The 24,128-nt window shown below is 42.5% G+C and overlaps 1 protein-coding gene across 3 annotated transcripts; it reads right to left on the bottom strand.

Annotated features, from left to right (window-relative positions):
- Positions 1-581: 581 nt before the first annotated feature.
- abcc2 (ATP-binding cassette, sub-family C (CFTR/MRP), member 2) lies at positions 582-23,365 on the bottom strand. Of its 3 annotated transcripts, XM_034551729.1 has the most exons (33): positions 23,202-23,365; positions 21,549-21,725; positions 21,060-21,200; positions 20,843-20,983; positions 20,522-20,644; positions 20,306-20,361; positions 19,981-20,224; positions 19,666-19,850; positions 18,911-19,088; positions 18,469-18,723; positions 18,052-18,117; positions 17,586-17,723; positions 17,356-17,502; positions 17,194-17,278; positions 16,992-17,058; positions 16,749-16,875; positions 15,666-15,842; positions 10,606-10,636; positions 10,469-10,521; positions 9,884-10,067; positions 9,574-9,709; positions 9,211-9,313; positions 8,897-9,116; positions 7,764-7,918; positions 6,644-6,799; positions 6,292-6,491; positions 5,856-5,982; positions 5,627-5,728; positions 5,334-5,477; positions 4,191-4,349; positions 3,942-4,108; positions 3,062-3,256; positions 702-964 (listed from the first exon to the last, which is right to left on the bottom strand). In XM_034551729.1, exons 1-33 carry the CDS (start codon positions 23,244-23,246, stop codon positions 835-837), a joined length of 4,614 nt encoding a protein of 1,537 aa, XP_034407620.1. In that variant the 5' UTR covers positions 23,247-23,365; the 3' UTR covers positions 702-834. The 3 variants fall into 3 exon arrangements, with proteins under 3 accessions (XP_034407617.1, XP_034407618.1, XP_034407620.1); XM_034551726.1 differs by having other exon boundaries at positions 582-964; positions 10,469-10,636; XM_034551727.1 differs by having other exon boundaries at positions 582-964; positions 10,469-10,636; positions 18,911-19,055.
- Positions 23,366-24,128: the final 763 nt, after the last annotated feature.

Here is a 24,128-nt window from a genome sequence, read left to right as displayed (position 1 = left end):
CCCTGCAGCATCTGAAGTGCTGCGAAAGCGTGCAGAGCAGTTATGCACAGCAGTTAACTGGGTCTGCCCTCATTAAGTCACCTGAAAAGGACACCAGGTTGTTACAGGAAAACAAGACATCTGCACACATCAGACTGGTCGGTAACAACTCAATACTCTTTTTTTGTACATGGAGGATATGCCCGGTTACAAGGCCGCATAGCCTCTTTTCCAACTATGGGGCAAGTGACGTGCCTAAGAGAGCATCTCATAAGGACCCCCCCGCGCCCCCCAGCTATTCTGCACAACGCGCAGCAATGCACATACTGTACATGAACCAAAACAGAAGGTGCCCATGGAGACCACACACATTCTCACTCCCAACCTATTAGGATGTTTGGTTTAGTCATCCAAACCACTTAGTTAGGTTTACGTGGAGTGAGTGATTGACGTCAACTTGATTAAGCGACTCATGACACAATTTGTGAAATGCGCTTATTCCCTTGCTTTCTGGCGGAGCGTTACATGAGACTATGAATATCACTCTAATACCTGTCTGCTAAACACGAGGGAAAAGACGGGAAAACGGAAAGCTTGGCTCTGTTAGAAAGTAACAAAATCCACCTGCCAGCACCTCTGAAACTCACTAACACATGATGTAGTAGTATTTATCAAAAACAATTAAGCAGTATTTGAGAAAAGTATTTTATTGTTGCCCCATAATATTTATTTACAAACATTGTTTGTTTCCTATAAATATAGATGATAATATTTGTTTATATAAAAGCACAATCCAGCTTTAAATCAAACAACAAAAGCAATTTATGGAATTAATTCTAAAATACAAGTGCAAAATCATAGAACTGTGGTCTCTTCTCTTGTAATCCCAGCATCCGTTGCCATTGCATAGAAATGACCTTGTTGTTGAAGCAGGTTGCTTGGAGAATCAAATTCCACTATTTTACCAGCATCAAGCACCATCACCCTGTGGAAGAGGAACACAGACAGAAAGTGTACAACAATGGATGGACAGGCTCTACTTTGGTGACCTACAGTGAAAGTAAAGGGGTAATGCATAGAGTGGCAAAGAATCGGTACATTTACGGAAATTATTTTGGAACACTTCCAAAAAAATGACCCGCCATTAAGTTTACCAGCGGAGAAGTCTTTTTTTTAACAACTGGAAATTTGATGACTTTTCCTAAAGTGACCCTGATTTAAGAAACAGTGAAACAGCCTTTGTTTGTAATTCCATGAAAGCTATACACTTTTTTAGGCTCCTCCGTGGCAAATAGGGAGCCTACAATAACACACATAACCTAAAGTTCACAAAAAAGTCAAATTCTATATGTCTATAAAGGAAATTCAAATGTTTATAAAGGACTGTAATACAAATACTGTGTGCTGCACAAGACCATGCACACAAACATACACTACTGTACTGTATTACAAACATACTTGTAATGTGTTATAATGTAATGTGTTTTAATCTGCTTATAGGCCTGTATAATAATAGTTATAAACATTCATAAATGCTCATAATACCAACGCATTATAAAGTACTCTATAATATAGTGACAAATTGTGAAATATGATATTTGACCTTGTAAGTCATGATGAAAAGCTTTTTAACGTGTTCTATGAATACTCATGGGTGCTTAACTATAATTGTACAGTATTAACACACATTATAAGTGTTTACAATGCATTATAGACATGGGCTTCACAGAAAGCGCTACTTTTTAGGTTCTTCACATTTAGTCTTGTATCTATTATCTTATTGTATCTATTATCTTATTTATCTATTGTTGTTGTCTATACACCTTGTGGGTAAAAATGTTTAAAAAATGTTAGAAGACTATTTTGTGTATAGTCAAAATCCTCATTGTAAAGTATGCCCGTTAGTGTTAAATGTTACTGTTTATATATACTGTATATATATATATATATATATATATAAAAATGTTGACACAACCATACACAACTAACTAAGGGAGCTCCTATGCTTGCCATGCCATACATGTATTGCAGCCTGTTTGATAGGAATTTCAGTATATTTCAAATGGATATCTTATTTTCCAATATGCAATCTATATTTACAAAATCTCTAGAATCCAACAAATAAACCATAAATACTCCCACTCCACCTCTCACCCCTTAAACTGTGGTTGGCATAGGTGAAGCCAATGGAGACCTTGAAGTCTCGCAGAACTTTCATGTTTATCTTTTTATAGATGTGCATACAGAAGCTGACTTGGATCTCACAGCTGTGGCTTCTGTCACAACAGAGGTTGCACCCTAACTGCTGGAACAGTGGGAGTGTTTCCTGATCCGATGTGAGGTCCTGGGACAGGGATGTTGTATGTGTATAGATTGTAAAGCCCTCTTGAGGCAAATTTGTCATTTGTGATTTTGGGCTATACAAAATAAACTGAACCTGTCACATGCAATACTGAATCAGTCCAGCCCATTATTTAGGACTATAAAAGACAATGGTCTAAAAAAAAATCAAACAAACACACAATTAATCGAAATAATTGCATGATTTGGACATCAATAACCAAGTCCTACAAATGCTCAGAACAATGGAAAGTTTGAACATGTAAAGTTATGCATAAGATGGTCAAAGGAAGACTGGTTTGCTAACTGCTATTTACAAGCCGAAGAATGAACCGTTGAGCTCAACTTTCAAGCTAACATGGACAACAAGTCTTAAACACCTAAAATGCTGAAATAAATGGAGCAACATGTCTGGAGTATGAGAAAGAGTTTGGATTGTTTTGTCTTCATAAATATTGTACGTGTGTTTTTATTGCAAATTTTGAGTTTGATCAAACTTAACTGTCATTTTAGTACTGGAAATGGATGCGACAGTACAGGAGCAATAATATGGCATTTTCAGTTTCTCCATAATATTTGTTATGCTACATTATATTTGTAATTTTGTGACCTTTGCCAACAAACACATTTTAATTATGAGGAATTACCCCATAAGAAAATGTTGCATAAATAACATAAAGGCCATATTGAGAAATTAATGCAGACACACCTCATCAAAAGAGATTAGGGGAGAGTAACTCACCTGGAGCTGTCCATGATGCTGTGCAGACGGTGGGCAATAGTGAGGACAGTGCAGTGTGAAAACTCCTCGCGGATGGTATTCTGAATCAGGTCATCTGTCTCCAGGTCAACAGCTGCTGTGGCCTCATCCAGGATTAAGATACGAGACTTCCTCAGCAGTGCTCGCGCCAGACACAGCAGCTGCCTCTGCCCAACACTGAGAAGAGAGGGACATGCTCAAGTGTTTTAGAACAGGCAGAGAAAAGGTATACACCACAAACCCTCGGACCAGCTGCAACGCAACAATGGGCCAGGGGTATGAAGTGGGAGGCTCTATGGCCCCTTCTCCAATTCTTACCACCCTGCTTCTGTTGCCTTTATTCGGATAACACCCATCTTTGAACTCAACAACCAACCTGACAAAATAATTCACAGACAGACATATAACCACCTGGCAAAGAACTCAAAACCACCTCTGTGGTGGTTCTTGCTTCAGCACGTGTCTCAAGGACCACATTTAGCTACACGCTGTTCCAGCTGGTAATATTTGAAGGAATAGAGTGTATTAGAGCGGCGAGGATTAACACATTATTTTGAGGTTGATCGCACCTGGCTTTATTATTCGTAACTATTGCCGATTTTGTGTGTTGAAGCATGTTTATGCACGAGTGTACGCATGAGTGTATACATGATCCATGATCTATGATCTATGATCTATGTTCTATGCGTGGATGTCGATTGGGATGCTGTCAAGTGTATTGTGTGATGCAATGGCTTGGAGCCCAAGACTACTTTCCCTGCGGGACAATAAAGTATATATTATCTTGTCTTACAAATCAAGAAATCTTAATCAAAGCAAAAAAATTGTTTTCAGAAGAGTAACATTTCTTGTCATGGCCCACCTGAGGTTCTCTCCCCCCTCTGCGACTTCATGTTGTAGTCCTTCCTGCAGCCCCGCTACATAGTCCTTCAGATGAGAGAGCTCCAAGACTCTCCATATGTCCTCATCGCTGAATTTGTCAAATGGGTCCAGGTTCATCCTCAGTGTCCCAGAGAACAACACTGGATCCTGAGCCCACAGGGTTGGAAAGGTCAGTGGACCATTTAAAATGGAATGCTGCGTGCAGGTTTGTGTTGTTTGTTGTGTTTACCTGTGGTATGATTGTGAGCCTGCTTCTGAGGTCATGCAAGCCAATTGTGGAAATATCTACATTATCAATGAGGATACGACCTTCAGACGCTTCAATAATTCTAAACAGGCAGTTGGTCAGGCTTGATTTCCCGGCTCCTGTGCGGCCTACTATACCAATCTGAATGCGGGGAGAGACAGCAAATATCAATTATTTATTACACAAAGTACAAACAGAGAAACAAAATGCACAAAGGTGTCTTGCCATTTCAAACCCCTCCAAACAAAATACAAATACAAATCTACACTTAACCTAAGCATCCCTCAAACAATATCAGTGCTGAACATTGTAGCTTTCAAACCTGGAGAAAGAAGAGGGTTTTTGTATTCTATTTAAGAAAACAGCGGCAGTGTTTCTTTGGAGTGGTTCTCACTGGAGCTGGAGCTCTCTTATAAAGAACATCGATCAGTCAAAAAGTGCCAGTGAAAGAAACTAAGACACAGGATACAACTTCTCTCAGGGATTGTGATTATATAAGAGTTTAAATCATCTCTGACTTGTTGCAGGCAGTATGTTGTTTGCACACTGCAGAAAAAATAACACCCTGACTGATGAGAGATTCAAGATATCAAACAACCAAGCAACAATAAACAGGTAAAAAATGCTACAAAGAAAAGCAACTGAGAGCAGGAAAGAGGAAACAAAGCATCAATATTGCCTTTGAGATGAAAGGCAGGAAATAAGAAGGTACTACAAATAAAATTAGATGTTGTTCTCATCATCTTAAGGAAGCTGCAATATAACCTAACCTCTGTAGTAGCTAGTTAGTGCTAAAATTGTCTCCAAAGGCTCAAATTTGACTTATTATAAAGTCAAACCTATTACATTAGATTTTACAGGTTTTGTTGATAACAGAAAAAAAAGTTAGACTATCGAAGGCAAATTATAAACAGCATCTACATACTGTAATTAAACAGAATTGTTTGTTTTTATATTATTATATTCTATTGCTCTCAATACATTTTGATATATTTTGAGGCATACTATTGATGGCGGGTTTAATTATTCAGCAGTCCAATTAAGATGCACACTTGGATAAATGTGTGCATGCCTGTTACACAGGCATGCACACATGATGGGTATATAGACGAAATACACACAGACCTTCTCAGTGCTGTCGATGTCACAGGTGATTCCATGAAGCACCAGGTCTAATCCAGGTCTGTAGCGGACCTTGTAGTTGTCAAACTGCAGCCTTCCTTTCTCGGGCCACTTCTCTGGCGGCCGGGTGTCAGTAACCCACTTCGCCTGGAGAAACAAAGAGAAAAAGTGAAGCAACCCTGTCCTAAGCGATGGAAACTCCTGAGAAGAGAATATGGACATATTAAAAGTCGAGGAAAAAACCGTAGTTACATAATGACACCAAGTGAAGATAAAAAGCTCTCAATACAACATACCTCGTTCTCGAGCTCGGCGTATTCACTCACTCTCTCCACGGCAACGATATTGGTCTCCAGCTCTGACGTCATCCTCACCAGCCAGTTGAGGGTCTGGGTCACCTGCAAAGCCGCAATACGACCCCGTTGCCTTGTTAGTATTAATATACCACCAGAATTGTCGTCACGTAGTTATTATTGCCATGACCATTCACATCATCATTGTGTAATAATTGTGTGAGTCACTGACATTAAGGGCGTAGGATATAGACAGGCCAACCAGGCCGCTGTCCAGAGTCTTCCTAGAAATGACGGCAAACAGAGCAGCAAAAAACACCACCAGGTTTCCAAGGAACTCCAGACGAATGGCCAGCCATCTGCAAAGTGAATGAACACAAAAACAAATATCATCAATAATTAATTAATTCGGTATAGCACACTTTAAAATACAAGACATTATTATTAACAATTCACACAAAAAAACCATGCGATAATGAGGGTTAAAATAGGATTAATTACATTTGAGACAAATTAGTCAAGACCCAAGCTTAAAAGTAAAAAAAAATATTGACAAAATGTAGAGACTCAAGTTTAAAAGGAAACCGGGACCCTCGGGAAGGTAGAGAAGAACGGGTGAGTCTTAAGATGAGATTTGAAAACAGCGAGTGAGTTTGTTTGTATCTGACCTGTTTGACACTATCCACGGGTAGAGGCTTTTGAGGTTTTCATCAGTAGTTGTTTCATTGTGTTTAAGAAACCGGTCCTGATGGCCGTAGGCTCTTATCACTGACAGACCCGACACTGTCTCACTAAAGTGTGAGTATATAGGAGAACGAGACACTGAGTCCAGCCGACGCAACTGCCTTGACGTTGCCACATAGAAGCGCTGTGTGTAGAGATAGGGCAACAGAAATCAAGAGAAATCAGTGGAAGGTTTCATTTAAAATTCAATGTTTTGCATTCCTCACTTTTAATTTTCTTCTTCAAATCTCAATTCCCTGTTTTTTTTTTCTTCTTGTGCTATCTTGGTCAGCTTACCTGTACAAAGTAGTAGACCACAGCCAGAGGAATAATGATGATGGTGAAGAAAGGAGTGGCCAGACAGATTACAAACAGTGTCCCCACCACGCCCAGCAGACACAGGAGCCAGGAGCGGAAGGACTGTGGGATGGCTTCATCCACTGTGAAAATGTCCTTTAGAACAGGAAATGGAAAAGTGTGTCTTTATTCAAATGATCGGTAACACTTTCAAAGACGGCCATACCGGTAATGCATTACAAACTTACTTATAATTCGTTATTATCTGCTTAAAGCTGTATTATTTTAACTGCTCATAAATATTCATATCACTTTATAACAAAAATCAAAACACATTATAAAATATTTTATAATAACTTATGTGGTCACGTATCATCATACTTCATAATTGCAGGTAACGCATATCATAGCGTGTTACTATTCCTATAGCTGTAATGCATTATAATCACTGTTATAATATATTATGACTTTTATAATGCATTATAATGTTATCATAATGTACTCAAAGTGGTCATTAGGTGCAACAATTAAAGTGAAAAATATTAATAAATGAATCCATGCAAGAACACAGAAAACATTGTAAATTAAGTTATTTGCTATTAACGGATCATAACAAATAAAGTAGAAATTGTTTCAGATATCTATACTTTCAGTAAATTAAATCTTCACACTGAGTTATTTTCTGAAACATTACATTAATGAAATGTAAATGTGCATCATTCAGTTGATCATCATCAAACAGTTGTGTAGTACTCAATTTCTGTGACACATGAACTAAATAAATACATTTTACAATCTAATGAGTGTTGTTCAGGCATATGGCAATGAGATGTTTTTAACATTACTTTCATTTTGTCCTAGTTCACTAGGATCATGGAGTCTCTATTGCAATAAATGGTGAATGCCAAATTGTCATTGAGTATTGAAAATTGCCACAGTCCTGTGGATTGTTCTAATACATCCGGCATTCAACTGAGATTACGTTTTACAGACTAGTGAAATTACAATCTTAAGAACCAATAGGCAGCAAAACCTCAGCCAGCACAAAAAAGAAAGGAAAAAATAAAAATATATATATATTTTGACAAAAATATATAACAATTACAACGATAAATCCTACCTTTGCAAAGCGGTTGACCACTCTTCCAATCGGCGTGGTGTCAAAGAATATCATGGGAACTCGAAGTATGTTGTTAAGCAGCCTTGAATGCAGAATGCGTGACGCATCGACCGAAGCATTGGCCAGGAGTAGTGTACCGATGAACACAAAGACACCTGTCAGAAAAGATGAACTACACATATAATTACATCTTCACACAGAGAAATCCATTAGTCAACAGTCGCTAAAAATTGAGCGCCACGTTAGTTCAGGGAGAATCCTGGAGGGATGTACACATCATACTCAATGTTTCATTTGTGCCTCTGCAGCTGATTAGCACAAGTGGTTCCATCAACAACATCCAGAAGAAATACTTTTTTGAGAGTATTTTTGTTCCCCATCTTTATTTCCTGATTCAATAAATACAAAAATAAATAAAGAAATCTGCTCATTAGTTTGACGTCATTAGAGGATGGGCCAAAGAAAAAGATTAAAGGGGGAAACAGTTAGCCTGGCAAGTTCAAATTCAAGCCTATCAGCACTTTTATAGCTCATCAATAAACATGGTTATATATTGTCTGTATAATGTGACCACACACAGTACTGTAAAAATGGCAAGTTGTGATTTTGGTTGTAGGATTACTGTTAATAAACTTAGAATTATGGGACATAACTATTTGTTAGAAAACTCTATGTTCAATTTGGTGCTTAACAGTACAGAATTGCCTGAAACCAAACGCTCTCATGTCTGTTAATTAAAAAAATGTAATTGATAGTGTTATATACCTAGTACAATTGTATTGAGTTGTCAGATGATGTAAATGCAAACAGGTCATGATATTTTTTTTCCATCTCTACCATCCAGCAGATGACATGAAAACAGCGAAGCTAATATTCTCCTGGCTCTAGCCTAAAAGAAGTGAATGAACTTACTTCCCAAAATCTCAAACTATTCCTTTAATGTGATATGTTGGACAATAACTCAATGTGCAGGTTGCATATAAACATATTGTAAAATGAAGGTATCTGGAAAGTTTTACTGTCCCTACGAGAAATAAAATAACTTTTAGCTTTGAAGCATAATGATCGGAATCAGAAGATATTTGACAAAAACAACAACAGAAAAACTGTAATGAGTATATCTGTTCAGTTACCCTGAGCCACTCCCAGAACTCCAAACACTCCCACCCTGGTGTCCCTCTTCCAGTTAGGGTATGTCATGTTGTAGTAATCCACAGCATCATTGGTCCAGTCACTCAACCACAGGTTCTGACCGATGAAAGCGACGTTCTGGGTGAAGTAAACCAGGAACACCATGACAGTATATCCCCAGCCCATGGCACGCAGGTACTGGAGGTACACTGAAAACTTCACCTGGACATGAGAGAGAAAACAGGCTAAGGAAAAGGTTCTAATGTTGTATCATTTGCGCTGTTGGAAAAAGTATTAAAACAAACTAAGAACGTACCTTTCCTGTTTCCATAGTTTCATTCTCGATCAGTCTCTGGCCTTTCTTTATATCACTGACATTGTCAGATTTTTTTAAGGAGCTTTTTTTTCTTAGTCTGACACTAGAAAAAAGGCCAGAAAACACCAAAAGAGAAAACATAATGAAGACATACTTAGTAGGAAATTTAAATAATCTTCTTCCATGCTGTGCATGAAAACAAGAAGTACTGTGTGAGACACTTTTTGGACCTGAGATCTTAGATTCGCAGTGACTTGCTTATGTGCTTTGCAGCGCAAGAAGTGCGCTGCATCCACATTATTCCTCACTCAAACACGCTGTGTCTCTATTTTGTCGCCCACCACTTAATTTCTTCACTCTAACCTGCCATTGCGCTGGCTGCGCCGGATACTGTCTTCTCTCTTTAGTGTAACAGAAACGGTGTCCTCCAAAGGAGAGTCCGGGAGAGTGTCCTCTCTTTCAGGTATGAGCTCCACGTCTGCAGCGTCCTGGTAACAATCTGAATGAATATATTCACATAGCATACTTATGAATATTTTCACATAGCAGGCTTACAAATCTGGAGCTTTAAATACATCTCATAATCACTTAGTAACTCATATTCCAGCCACAGTTGTTGGTTATTTTGTGCAGCTTACATCCACAATGCAGTAATAACAAATTGTGTGATTACCTGACTCTGAATGAGTCTGATTGCTTTGCTCTTTGGCATATGTGTCTAGAAATTCAGAAAAAGCTCCCCTGCTGGCACGAAGGCTGTTGTAGGATCCAACCTCAGAAACCACTCCATCCACCAAGACGATTATTTCATCTACATATGGCAGGAAGCTCACTCCATGAGTCACCAGGATCCGGGTCTGTACAGAGAAAGACCTCAGATGTGAAATCACAATTCACTTCGGACAGTAAAAAAGAAAATATGTAAGATGAATGGTTTTAATTATTCATATCCTGAGCGGCCTGCTACCAATACTACCATACATTTAACATGTTACTGTGAATTATTCATATTGCAATAGGAGATCTTTTGACGTGAACATTTATTACAATGCATAATGGGAGCGTTACATTTTTTTTTAGATTACATTTCATTTAGCTGACGCTTTTATCCACTTACAATCATGTTACATTAATACACCGTGGACACAGCTACAGGGAACAATTCAGGGTTAAGTGTCCTGCTCAAGGACACATCGACTAGGGGATTGAATCGCCAACCCCCTGACGGACCTGCTGACCCACAGAGCTCTGCACAAACCTTGTCTTTGAGTAATCCATTGGGTCCAATGACTTCATCAAAGAGATGTTTTCCTACATGAGAGTCCACAGCAGACAAGGGGTCATCTAATAAATAAATATCAGCCTGACTGTATGCTGCCCGGGCCAAGCTCACACGTTGCTTCTGGCCCCCTGAGAGGTTGATGCCCTGAGGACAGAGTAGAGGAGAGAAACAGCACAATGCTAGGTTTAAAGGATCCTCCAAAGCTTCTCTTAAGTACAAGGAGCTACAACAATTGTCTTATTATAAGTTCATTTTTGGACAATACATCTCATCAATGTCTGGCAGCTGGCATTATCGTAATGGATTGATTTTAACACACACACTCAAAGGGTCACACCCCCAAACTGGTTATTTACAGTGGTCTCAGCCCTGTGTAATGACAATTTTATATTCTTAGTTGTATTTCACATTCTTATCTGAGTGAATTGGTATACAAGCTGTTATTGTCAACACCTGCATTGGGTGGGGTTACGCAGCAACTGCTTAAAGACATATACACCCCCTTACGTAATAAAGTTAAGTAATAAAGTACTACACGTTGTTAAGTAATAAAGTACTTATGTGGACAGGTCATAAATTAAGGGCGGGATGGATACACAGGTTTACATCAACACTCACAGGTTTAAATAGATCGTGGTTATCTCTGGACCGTGGTTCTGCCCGACACCTACTGCTATTATCATTGTTATAGCTAGTTGCAATTAGTATTACAAACACTGCTTTTATCATCATTATTATTCTACTATATCCACCGCTCCTCCTATGAATCGCCACCTTAACGTGGTGGAGGAGTTTGAGTGGCTCAGTGATCCTGGGAGCTATGTTGTCCGGGGCGTCAGCCCCTGGTAGGGTCTCCCAAGGCAAACAGGTCTCGGGGGAGAGCCCAGACTAAGAGCGGTTCAACAAACCCTGATGATAAGCAGCCCACGGATTGTAGCCACCTTGCCCGGACAAGGGAAACCGGGGCACCCTCCCGGAGCCAGACCCAGGAGGGGAGCTCGTCGGCGAGCGTCTGGTGGCCGGGCTTTCACCCATGGGGCCCGGTCGGGCTCAGCCCGAAAGAACAACATGGAGCAGCAGTCACCCTGTGGACCCACCACCCGCAGGGAGAATTATCGGGGTCGGGTGCTATGTAGACCGGGCGGCGGGCCAGGCGGGAGACCTGGGCGGGCCGATCGCCGGCAGCATAGACTAGCTCTAGGGACGTGGAACGTCACCTCACTAGCGGGGAAAGAGCCGGAGCTGGTGCAGGAGGTGGAGCGGTACCAGCTAGATATAGTTGGGCTCACCTCCACGCACAGCATGGGCTCTGGAACCAAGCTCCTGGAGAAGGGTTGGACTTTGTCCTTTTCTGGAGTTGCCCAGGGTGAGAGGCGCCGGGCGGGAGTGGGGATACTCACGAGCCCCCGGCTGAGCGCCGCTGTGTTGGAGTTTTCCCCGGGGAACGAGAGGGTCGCCTCCCTGCGCCTACGGGTTGCGGGGAGTAAGGCTCTGACTGTTGTTTGTGCTTATGCACCGAACAGCATTTCGGAGTATCCGGCCTTCTTGGAGTCGGTGGGAGAGGTCCTGGAAAGGGCGCCGCCTGCCGACTCCATAGTTCTCCTGGGAGACTTCAACGCTCACGTGGGCAATGACAGAGAAACCTGGCGGGGCGTGATTGGGAGGAACGGCTTACCCGATCTGAACCCGAATGGTGTTTTGTTGTTGGACTTCTGTGCTAGCCACAGTTTGTCCATAACGAACACCATGTTCGAACATAAGGTGGCTCATAAGTGTACCTGGTACCAGAACACCTTAGGCCGGAGATCAATGATCGACTTTGTAATCGTATCATCTGATCTGCGGCCGTATGTCTTGGACACTCGGGTGAAGAGAGGAGCAGAGCTGTCAACTGATCACCACCTGGTGGTGAGTTGGATCAGATGGCGGGGGACTCGGCTAGAGAGACCTGGCAAGCCCAAACGTGTAGTGAGGGTGAACTGGGAACGTCTGGCAGAGGATCCTGTCCGGGAGGTCTTCAACTCCCACCTCCGGAAGAACTTCTCACAAATCCCGAGGGAGGCTGGGGACATGGAATCCGAGTGGACCTTGTTCAAAGCCTCTATTGTGGACGCGGCTGCTCGGGGCTGTGGCCGGAAGGTCATCGGTGCCTGTCGTGGCGGCAACCCTAGAACCCGGTGGTGGACACCGGGGGTGAGGGTAGCCGTCAAACTGAAGAAGGAGGCCTTTCGGGCCTGGCTGGCCCAGGGGTCTCCTGAAGCAGCTGACGGGTACCGGCGGGCCAAAAGGGCTGCAGCGACGATGGTCACGGAGGCTAAAACTCGGGCATGGGAGGAGTTCGGGGAGGCCATGGAGAAGGACTTTCGGTTGGCCTCAAGGAAGTTCTGGCAAACCATCCGACGGCTCAGGAAGGGAAAGCAGGGTCTACCCCAGGCTGTTCTCAGCAGGGGGGGGGAACTGCTGACCCGGACTGGGGACATCGTCGGGCGGTGGAAAGAGCACTTTGAGGAACTCCTAAACCCGGCCAACATGTCCCCCGGAGAGGGGGCAGCGCCGGAAGACTTTGGGGTGGATTCACCCATATCCCTGGCAGAGGTCGCTAAGGTAGTCAAAAAGCTCCTTGGTGGCAAGGCGCCAGGGGTGGATGAGATCCGCCCTGAGATGCTGAAAGCGCTGGACATTGTTGGGCTGTCTTGGTTGACACGCCTTTTCAGTGTCGCATGGGGGTCGGGAACAGTGCCCATGGACTGGCAGACCGGGGTGGTGGTTCCCATCTTCAAGAAGGGGGACCGGAGAGTGTGCTCGAACTATCGTGGTATCACACTGCTCAGCCTCCCGGGAAAAGCTTATGCCAGGGTGCTGGAGAGGAGGCTCCGACCGCTTGTCGAACCTCAGATTCAGGACGAACAGTGCGGATTCCGTCCCGGTCGTGGAACAGTGGACCAGCTCTTTACCCTCGCAAGATTACTGGAGGGGTCCTGGGAGTTTGCCCAACCAGTTTACATGTGCTTTGTAGACCTGGAGAAGGCTTTCGACCGGGTCCCTCGGGGGTTTTTGTGGGGGGTGCTGCAGGAGTATGGGGTGCCGGACCCGTTGGCATGGGCCATCCGGTCTCTGTACGCCTGCAGTAGGAGCTGTGTTCGTCTCCTCGGTAGTAAGTCAGACACGTTCCCGGTGGGTGTTGGCCTCCGCCAGGGCTGCCCTTTATCACCGGTCCTGTTCGTGACCTTCATGGACAGGATATCTAGGCGCAGCCAGGGGGCGGAGAGGATCCGGTTCGGGAGTCTCGGGATCGCCTCTCTGCTGTTTGCGGATGATGTGGTCCTGTTTGCCTCCTCGGACCGTGACCTCCAGCATTCACTGGGGCGTTTTGCAGCCGAGTGCGAAGCGGCAGGGATGAGAGTTAGCACCTCCAAATCTGAGGCCATGGTGCTCTGCCGGAAACCGGCGGATTGCTCCCTCCAGGTGGGGGCAAACTGCCTACCCCAAGCGAAGGAGTTCAAGTATCTCGGGGTCTTGTTCACGAGTGAGGGTAAGGTGGAGCGGGAGATCGATAGGCGGATCGGTGCGGCTGCAGCAGTAAAACAGGCGCTGTACCGGTCCGTCTTAGTGAAGAGGGAGCTGAGCCGGAAGGCAAAGCTCTCCATTTACTGGTCGGTCTACGTTCCAACCCTCACCTATGGTCACGAACTCTGGGTCGTGACCGAAAGAACGAGATCTCGGATACAAGCGGCCGAAATGAGCTTCCTCCGTAGGGTGGCCGGGCTCAGCCTTAGAGATAGGGTAAGGAGCTCGGACATCAGGGGGGAGCTTGGAGTCGAGTCGCTGCTCCTTCGTGTCGAAAGGAGTCAGCTGAGGTGGTTCGGGCATCTAGTCAGGATGCCTCCTGGACGCCTCCCATTAGAGGTTTTCCGGGCACGTCCAACTGGTAGGAGGCCCCGGGGAAGACCGAGGACACGCTGGAGGGATTATATCTCCCGGCTGGCCTTGGAACGCCTCGGGATCCCCCAGAATGAGCTGGAAAGTGCTGCGGGTGAGAGGGAAGCCTGGGTCGGCCTGCTGAACCTGCTGCCACCGCGACCCGACCCCGGATAAGCGGGTGATAATGGATGGATGGATGGATCCACCGCTGTTATTATTATTAGTTGTAACTTTTAAATTATGCCCACTACTCTCATTATATGAATAATCTCTGTCATATTCATATAATGTGTTGTAACTCTGTTATGTTGTTAATTCTGTACACATGACATTTGTTGTACTGTTTCTTCCCTTTTTCTCCCCTTTAATTCTTTTTTTGTGGGGAGTTTTTCCTGAACCGACGTGAGGTCCCGGGACAGATGATGTTGTATATTTACAGATTGTAAATCTGGCAAATGTGTAATTTGTAAAATACAATTAATTGAATGGAATGATTATGTTCTGTGACAACACTGACCTATCCACGACCTGAAGCATGCAGCACCCATCCTTGTGTACATATAATTCTATCTTCATGTGCTCCCTTGTACAGACGCTTTGTGACTCTGGGCCTCTTCTTGTAAGAATAAATGATTTCATAGATCTGGTTTATGTTATTCGTCATTTCAGCTTAAAAAGACTCAACAGCGGGTAAGATAATGTTTTTTTTAGCTTTTTACCACTACTTTTTAAACTGCCTTTAGTCCTCATTTTAACTTAGAGGAGTGGGTCTACCATTTTAATCACACCTAACAGATTGCAGCCTTAGACAGTGCAGCCCTTCTGGCTGTTCAAAAGTCGAGGCTGAACACTAAAGGTGACCGTGCTTTTGCCATCGGGGCCCCTCGGCTTTGGAACGAACTGCCTGAGGAGATCAGGCTTGCAGAATCAGTAACATCTTTTAAATCTCTTCTTAAAACCCACTTTACAGACTGGCTTTTATGTGACGTCGTAGCTTTACTGCTTTATTTTTATTGTTGATAATACTAAATTATGTTTTTTGATTTATTTATTATTTATTTTTATTGTATACATTTTTTTTTGTTTCATCTACTGTACTGTTTTGCCATAGTTGTCTTGCTTTGTTGGGCCTCACTGTTGAGCTTTGTTGTTGTTTTATTGCCTTGCGTTTTCTGCTTTTTGTCTGTCAAAGCACTTTGTAAACTCTGTTAAAAGTTATTATTATTATTATTATTATTACTATTACTCTTACTTTCTCTCCAATCTCAGTGAGGTCACTGCCAGGTAGCAGCTCCAGGTCAGGTCCCAAGGCGCAGGCCTGAATCACCCCCTGTAACCTCCTTTCCTCGTGGGAAGAGCCAAACAGGATGTTATCCCTCAGAGTGGCATTTTGGATCCAGGCTTGTTGTGGAACGAAGGCAAGAGAACCCTGGACATAAAAGTGATTAACAGTCAGGCACAGAGCTCCTTCTAACCACACTGGTGTCTAGACTCCTAAATCAAACCAAACACTTTACCGGATGAGAGGCCAAAAAAAAATCAATGCACTTTTTCATAAAAACAAATAAAAAAGGTTAAAAGATTTATTTGATTGATCACATTGCTACATTAGCCCTTTAGTATGGGATTTTCTCAGGGAATTAAAATAAGGTTCAAGCTATTCCCATTGAATATGGACAAAACTGCTCTTTGAACCGAAGAGTAGATTTGCATTCTGATTACCATATTGTACTTAAAGCATTTCTAAAACTGGAGTACAACTTGATGAATAAAAGGTTCTCAAATTGGATTTATAATATAAAAAGGCAGGCACTTCAAGATAAAAGAAAGATTAAGATAAATGGAATTAGCTTTCATTGAGTCACATATTTAACATGAGGTAGTAATTGTGCATATATATATATTTTTAATTGTTTTACTTTGGTGGATAAAACACATCTTCATGCTGCTGTTGGACAAAACAATCCTCCTTCAGGCCTAATATTGATCCCAGTTATATGTTGTTGTTGTATATTGGGGGACCAAAGAGGCAATACACCTTTCAGGCTTTATTGTATTTTAATGATGATTGTAACTACTGCTCCGCAGAGTTATTCAGTATCTTTAATCATCAAATAAATTAAATCAAGATCATGACTGATTTCCTATGAATTTTAAGCCTAACATACAAACAGCAATGAACTTTATCTGATGGTCTGATGTTAATCTAAAATAAATGCTCAATTATTACGGCAGTTGAAGAAAACATCTTAATGTTGTGCATATTATATGCTCTTTGCCAAGCACACTAAGGTATTTATGTTAGACAGATATGAAGACAGAAATAGGGAGTTACCTGAATGTTGATAAATCCTTTGGTGCTGTACATCTCTCCCAGGAGGGCTGACATGAGAGAGGACTTTCCTGAGCCCACAGCTCCCACTACTGCTACCAAACGACCAGGCTTAATATCCAAGGACACACTGGAAAACATGCACAGAGTAAACATGGTCAACGTTGTAAAACAAATATAAGGTTTTTGCAGCCATATAGTGTAATATCCAAATGTGTAATATTGGGTCTGATACAACACACATACTTTTTCAGCAGAGGCTTTGCTTCTCTTTCCCAAGCAAAGGAACCATCACATATGCTAATAGCAGAGTCTAGCAGATGGACACAGATGCACATACAAATGAAAGCAGATGGACAGAGAAGACATTATGTACTGTACATGCACATATAAAATATGCTTCACTGCTCCATGGAGGAACAGGTGAAAATAATGATGGTGAACATACTGAAACTGGGGTCATGGCGCACAATGTCACTTTCAAGGTCTTCCCCTCCCAGAAACTTCTCCAGGCGCTTCCTAGACACCGTCGTCTGAAGTGCCAAAGAACAAGTTAGTGGTCTGTTAGGTCTGGTTTGTGTGTGTGTACCGTTTGTTGTGGTTCACTTACTTGCACAATGGCAGCGATGAGCATTGGCAGCATGGCCAGCGGAAATCGAAGGATGTTGAAAAGAGCGATGGAAGTGAAAGCCTTCTCAGCAGTCAACAGGTTGTTTGGGCTCACCCCTACAAACACTGCAAATGTGGCCAGAGAAACCTAAAAAAAAGACAGCGTAAGAAAAAAGGCTTTTTGCAAAGACTATCCTTATCCAGGCGCTTCTCGTCCCTAACAGGACTCACCAGAGCCGGAGCACAGCTGAAGATGAAGGTGGAAACAGACGTCAAGTAGGCAAACTTCCTCATGACATTTAGTTCGTCCTCCCTAATGCCTTCAACCTGTGCCTGGAAGGATGGCTCCCATGCATACAGCTTCAGAATCTGGGAGGAGATGAGAGGCACAGAGAGGGACGAGGAGTAGAGGGCATTGTGAAGGACGCGGAAAGGGAAGGGTGAGGGAACAGAGGGATAGCATTCATACCTAATGTAGTCAACGTCAATAAACCGCAGGTGGTGGATGCAGTATAATAGAAGCCACCGAGGAATAATATTTCAGCTTTTTCCTGAGGCATAACATCTTTTCATCAGAGGAAGGCCTCCCTCAGAGTCCCCCACCTTCACCAGTCTGCCTCAACTATTCATACTCAGAAAAGGGAGCAGAGGTGGTGTTCTTACACCAACTGCCATTGATGAAGGGCCATTAACTCACCTTGATTCCATTAAGTATTTCATTCATTATCTTCAGTCGCTTGTCTTTGAACTTCATGTTCTCTATCTGAAAAGAAGATGACAGGTAACTCAGCAGGTAAATGTAGGTCACTGTTAACTCATGTAAAAATAACAGATAACAATGCAGCCATGAAGAGAGGTACTTTGTGACATTACGGCCTATGTGGTGAAGGACTTGGCCCAATTGACTTTAACTGCTGCTTGTAAGGTAATCATGGTGTATTGTGTTTCTTGTTAGTGCACCATATGTCTAATGGCATGAAAGTTAACAATCAATATTACTTGTTTCATATATATTAAAGACAAGGCTATGACTCAAATTTAAAACTAAAATTGTCAGTCTATTATCCACGGTATATACAACAACAATCCTGTATGAGTTTGCATTTCTGCTCACCTGGATTGTTCTGGCTTTGGTTGCTAGAAGTCCATTGATCGGCCCCAACAGCACCATGACGGCCAGTCCTGCCAACACAGAAGGTCCTAACTCAAACCACAGGAAAACAATGGACAGCCCAATCTGCAGAGGGCAGGACCACAGCAGATGGATGAAGTTGGTCACATCGTTGAAGCGCTGGGCGTCCGCAGACATCAAGTTCACTATTTCCCCAACGGTAGACTCTTTACGAGTGTCATTAGACACCACCAATGCCTTAGAAAAGGGATGAAGAGATTGTAAGGAGAGAGATGCGGAGGAAGTAAGAGGAGGTTGGGTGAAGGTTACAATTATCCTGACTGATTGACTGACAAAGTGGTAATTTCTTATGATTTAAACTGGAATGATAATTGATTTCCTTTTGGCAACGATGTGTGAGGTAAAGTTAGAAGAATGCTGTTACCTTTTTGTACACAGCAGCCGTGATGGCAGTGCGGACCTTCATCCCGAGCACAAAGCAACGCTGGAAGTACTGCTGCAGGACTAGAGACTGCAAAATTGCCACCAAAAGCAGCAGCACCGCATACAGATACCCTTCCCAGGCAAACCTGGAAGGGTCCTGAGTGAATGAGACCATTAATCTAGGAGGAGTAAAAATGCAGTTAATGGAGCAGCTATACAGATGTTATTATAATAGTTCAAGCCTCTAGTGGCAGTTACTTCTTTTTAAATCATGACGGCCCTAATATATTATAACAATTTCCTTCATTATTAATCCTATTAATTCCATATACATTCCTCTCCCCTGCCAGACGCTAGTGTAAATAACTGTTCAAGCTAACCAATGAGTAGTGTATAGTTAAAATGAAAGGGTTAGCACTTTCACAAGGTCATTCATAAAAACAACAATAATACAGGAGTGAAATGATGAAGTCAGAACGTAGGCTCAGTTTCCTATGGCCTTCTAAGCTATACCAACATTTCAACATCCTTTTGAGAGTTTATTGACGCTGGGTTAATGATTGGTGAACAGCAGTAAACAGCATTACGTTGTTGTAACTAACCTTTGTGTTCTGTTCTGTCTATTCTAAGGAGCAATTCAATTATTTTAAATCACTATTAAAAAAATAGCGGCTTAGCTCCTTACAACAGAACTGCAGGGAATCAGTGAACATATGTTGGTACCTGAGAGAGGGTGTTATTAAAATCTTGACTCACTTTAGGAGTTGGGGACTGACAAAAGCCAGCAGATCCTGCAGAAGTTTGAAGAAGGCAGATTCAAACAGAATCCCTTTAAAGGCTTTGTAAATGGTGGTAATCAGCCATGAATTGGGGTGGTCCTTTTCCTCCTTCTTTTTGTCCTTTTTCTTCTTCTTTTCATCTCCTTTCTTTCCCTTTTCCTCCTAAATAAAAATAAGGTTTAAACACTAGTAGGCAAAACTCAATAACAACAAATCTAAAAAGTAAAAAACAAGTAGTATAATAAAATGTGCTGCACATGTGTGTCAAGGGCTTCTCTCTGCACCCTCTTACCATCATCAGCACATCCTGACTGACGCCTTTCCCCAGACCATTTTGAAAGGCCTCCTCCTGGGCTTTGTCTCTGCTCTTGTCCCGTTTCTTTTTCAACTTGTTTTGGAACCGGACCCGAGCAGCACCCAACTCCGACTGCATGAAATACTGAAAGCGCTGGTTGATGTCAGCAGTGCCATCTGTGTCGTTCAGTTCCCACATGTCCCCCTGAACCAGGGGCCGCTTGAACCCTTTCACCACCATACTGAAGGAATAGGGAGAAGTTGAAGGTTGAGGCGTACATGTATGAGCGTGTGCTTGGACTCGTAGCAAACTTCTAATTTACCTGCTAAACCAGCTGAAAGTGATTCTGCTCAAAAATACTGCACCCACCTCAGGATTCTGCGGATAAAAACAATAAATGCACTCATTTGGGTTAAGTTCAACGCAGACCGTCTTATGATGAAGGTTCAGTGTATTATATTGTTATATTATGATTCTCGCAGTATCAAATAGAAAAGTAAAATGTAAAAGTAAAAAATGCCTCCATTTGCTACGGTACCTTTTTTACAAGCTCCTCGGCTTCGGGAGGAACATCAGCCACAGCAGAGAGAATAAGGGCAATCAGTTCCAAGCCAAAAGAAATGTAGAAAAGGCAGAAACGAGGGACATCACTGATTTCTCCCTGTTGGTTACAAATGAATGTATTAAATAAGGTGGGAGTGGTAAGAAGTCAACAGTGAATGGTGCATTACTGATAAATGCAGAGAGGAATGGAATACATTAAATCCAGTGATTGCATTCTACCTGAGTAAGGATACATGTGTTCTTCTAGCCAGCCTAATGCCATTCTTCCAAATAGATCTACCAACTCTGTTCATACCAGCTGGAGCGCCTCTCGTAGGAGTGTCTGGAAAGGGAAGATGTCGCACAGAACGAGGAAAAACCAGAAGAGGAAGAGAGTGGCCGAGTCTACTGATCCTTCCCTCCGCCTCACTCCTTCCTGACACAACAGCAGAAGGATCTAAGAAAGAAGTCATGAAAGTCATCTTTCTTATCTTGAGCTCCAAATAAATCAATTTGAAACCTGTTATATTTACCCATGTGACAGCGTACAGGACAGGGTTTGCGTAAAATACACCAGGATTTTTCCCTGGTGAAACTGTGTTTGGACCATAATCCTCTCCTAATGTGACTGCCAGGGCTGCTATGGCCGTCAGAAACAACAGACACACCACAAGCTGAGGGGAGGAAGTCAAGATTGACAGATAAATCACATGAAAGTCCATATTAAGATTTATTTTTACTATAATGGATCTTCTTTGTCAAAGAAATACCATATAACAAAACATACCAGCCACAGATTACTATTCAGAGCTTCTTCAAGTGTTTCTATATACTTAACAAATGTTTGGAGGAGCTCTTTAAAAGAAAACATCCAAAGTATCTAATTGAGAAAATAAATAATTGTATTGTTTCCCCTTTTGACTAATATTTCATAATCATGGTCTACTTGCTGCTGGTCTTCATTTTCTTCCCTCTCAGCATCACATTATGACTCGAACAGCGTGCCTTGCAGGGTGCATTACCTGCTTGAAGATGTAGCGCCATGACAGGTGTTTTGTGCCCACTTGTGTCCTCCTGCAGAGAGACACCAAGTGTCGTGGGGCACAGAACCACAGGAACCCCAGGGGGATCCAGACCAGCACCGTCTGCTCGAAACATACTGGGAGGTCGGGGTCTTCTCTATTCAGATATGAAGCATTCTGAGAAGTACACACAAACACACACATGCTTACATCATACAAGGATCACTCTTCACGGAATGACAGAGCCCCGCTAATCTCAGAGGAAGGCAAACACACTCTCATCCGTGTACCCCAAGAGCTCACGGCGCAGAGACCCACAGCACCTCCCCGATTAGAAATGGAATCATTAGTGACTCATATTAGAGTAAACCCTAAGTCCTTGCTTATGGTTGTATGTGCAGCAGCATGAATAATATGCACTTCCGAAGAAGAGAGGAATGGAGAGATGGGAGCTAATGGACGAACGGGAACATGGAGTTCAACGTGTTATCAAAAGACCCTGACACAATACAGAAATGCTTCTCAAGTATTTCAAGCACTTGCCACTATGACCACTACGAGTAAAAATGTTATTACATTTTTTAGACAGAACTTTTCTAAATGTCACAAAGAGCTTCACAAAGGCAGCGCAAAAAAAACAGACTCGTCATACATCCTCATCTTTAAAAGAAACGAGTAATACAAAAGAAAAGATCTATTGTAAAATATACTGGGAGTCAGTGAAAACAAAAAAAACAGAAGTGATGTGATCACGTCTCTTGGTTCTGGCTGATCAATAGATGTCTGGTTCATGCCGGTATAAAGGTTGTGATGCGATGAAGGCGTGTGAAATGTTCCCTGTGTCTTTACAAGTTAAGATAGATCATATATTTGAGAAATTTCTAAGCTGGAAAAAAAACAATTACTTCTGAAAACTTAAATCACTGTCCAACCACAAGCCAACAAAAGAAGTGAAAACATGACCATCACAACTTCCCAGAGCCCAAGGTGATGTCTACACATGTTTTTTTGTCCCCAAAAACTACAAGACCCAAAGATATTCAGTCGAATATGAAATGAACTGAAGAACCCCACACGCTGAAACCACAGTGTGTAGCATTTCCTCAATTGTTTTAACAATAATTCAGCATTGTAGCTCATAAACATGTCCTTCAGTTGACAAACATGCTGACTCATATCTGACTGAAGAGTCATTACTGGTCAGTCACATGTTCACTGAACTCATTGTGTACAGGGGTGGAAAACACAAAACATAAAATCAGAAAAGATAATAGTTAATATGGCTCACACATGCTGAAGGAAATCAACACAAGAACATGAACACCTGTACAAATAACAATCAATAAAATGTAATTTTACAACTTTTATTAAGAAGTGTACATTGCTCTTTTTTGAGTGTATCAACAAGGTTTATGATTGGTATTTTTTTAATAACACAAAATAAACAGAAAGAAAACTAAAAAGAAAGTTTGTACTTATCAGAGATTTAGCATTATATGAAAGTGCACATGTGTTATTGTGTTCATCCCTATAAGCCAATAATCTATGTGTGTGCAACAAATATTGTTTTTCTTCTTTTGCATATGGAGGCCACACTTCCCCCAACACCCACTGTCTCCCTTCGGCTACATTAACCCTGACTGTTGAACTCACCCAAAAGATGGATCCGCAGTATTCCTCCAGAGCTGCAGCACACATGGTCCACACTTCGGTCGCCTTCAGATGACTAGACAATCAGACGCCTCTCAACCTCTGCTGCCAAGCTCGGCTCAAACGCCACAGACAATTACAGGACGTGACTCTGTGGGACTTTGAGCCTGTGCAGGGAAAAGAAGCGCTGGATTAATTCAAAGAGCAGATGGGTTGATGTCCAACTTGCGTCTTCATTTCTTTCTTTTGAGGCAGAAGATCTTCAGGGTTTTCCTCTGCCAGTATTCGTTCAACGTCTGGAAGAGGCACACGCACATGCAGTGGGTCCCGATGGGAGAATGAATAACTCAAAAACTGTTGTCAGAGTCATTCAAAAACATCTGCCTTGACCAGCCCACTGACACTCCTCCACGCTCTGATTTGTCTAAAGTTCAACATTTCAGGCAGATGGCTGCATGTTAGAGAAAGAGAGAGAGAGAGAGAGAGCAAGAGAGAGAGAGATAGATAGAAAGAGAGACAGGGGAGTTTGCGCAGATATTTATATGCTGTTTTTCCTTGTGTTAGGGGGAGGGCCCACCCAAAAAGGGAATGTGTTTAGGGAAGGGGAGGGAGTGGGGCTCATTAGATCCCTTTTCCTGTTTCCACTTATACTCTGGTCGCCTGTACTTTCTCTGGACGGAGGCACATTTTTAAGTCACAACAGGTTAGTTTCAGGCAATCATGCGTTTGAGTCAGGGACAGTACATGATCAAAAAGAACATGCGTTTGCTGCTGTGTAAAAGAACCGGGTTTTCTTCATGTGCCATTTTAATGTCCAGTTATATGTTCAGACCTTTCCAGAGGTAAATTGATACAAGTTCAACACAAACCACTGAAACAAAGAAGCATTGCTGTTGGTGTGTGTGTGTAAGTCGGTCTGCGAGGAAGATG

The sequence above is a fragment of the Cyclopterus lumpus genome, chromosome 15, assembly GCF_009769545.1.
Source record: "Cyclopterus lumpus isolate fCycLum1 chromosome 15, fCycLum1.pri, whole genome shotgun sequence".
Classification (NCBI taxonomy): Eukaryota; Metazoa; Chordata; class Actinopteri; order Perciformes; family Cyclopteridae; genus Cyclopterus; species Cyclopterus lumpus.
Note: the sequence above shows the minus strand (reverse complement) of the source record. Positions and strands in the feature narration are given on the sequence as shown.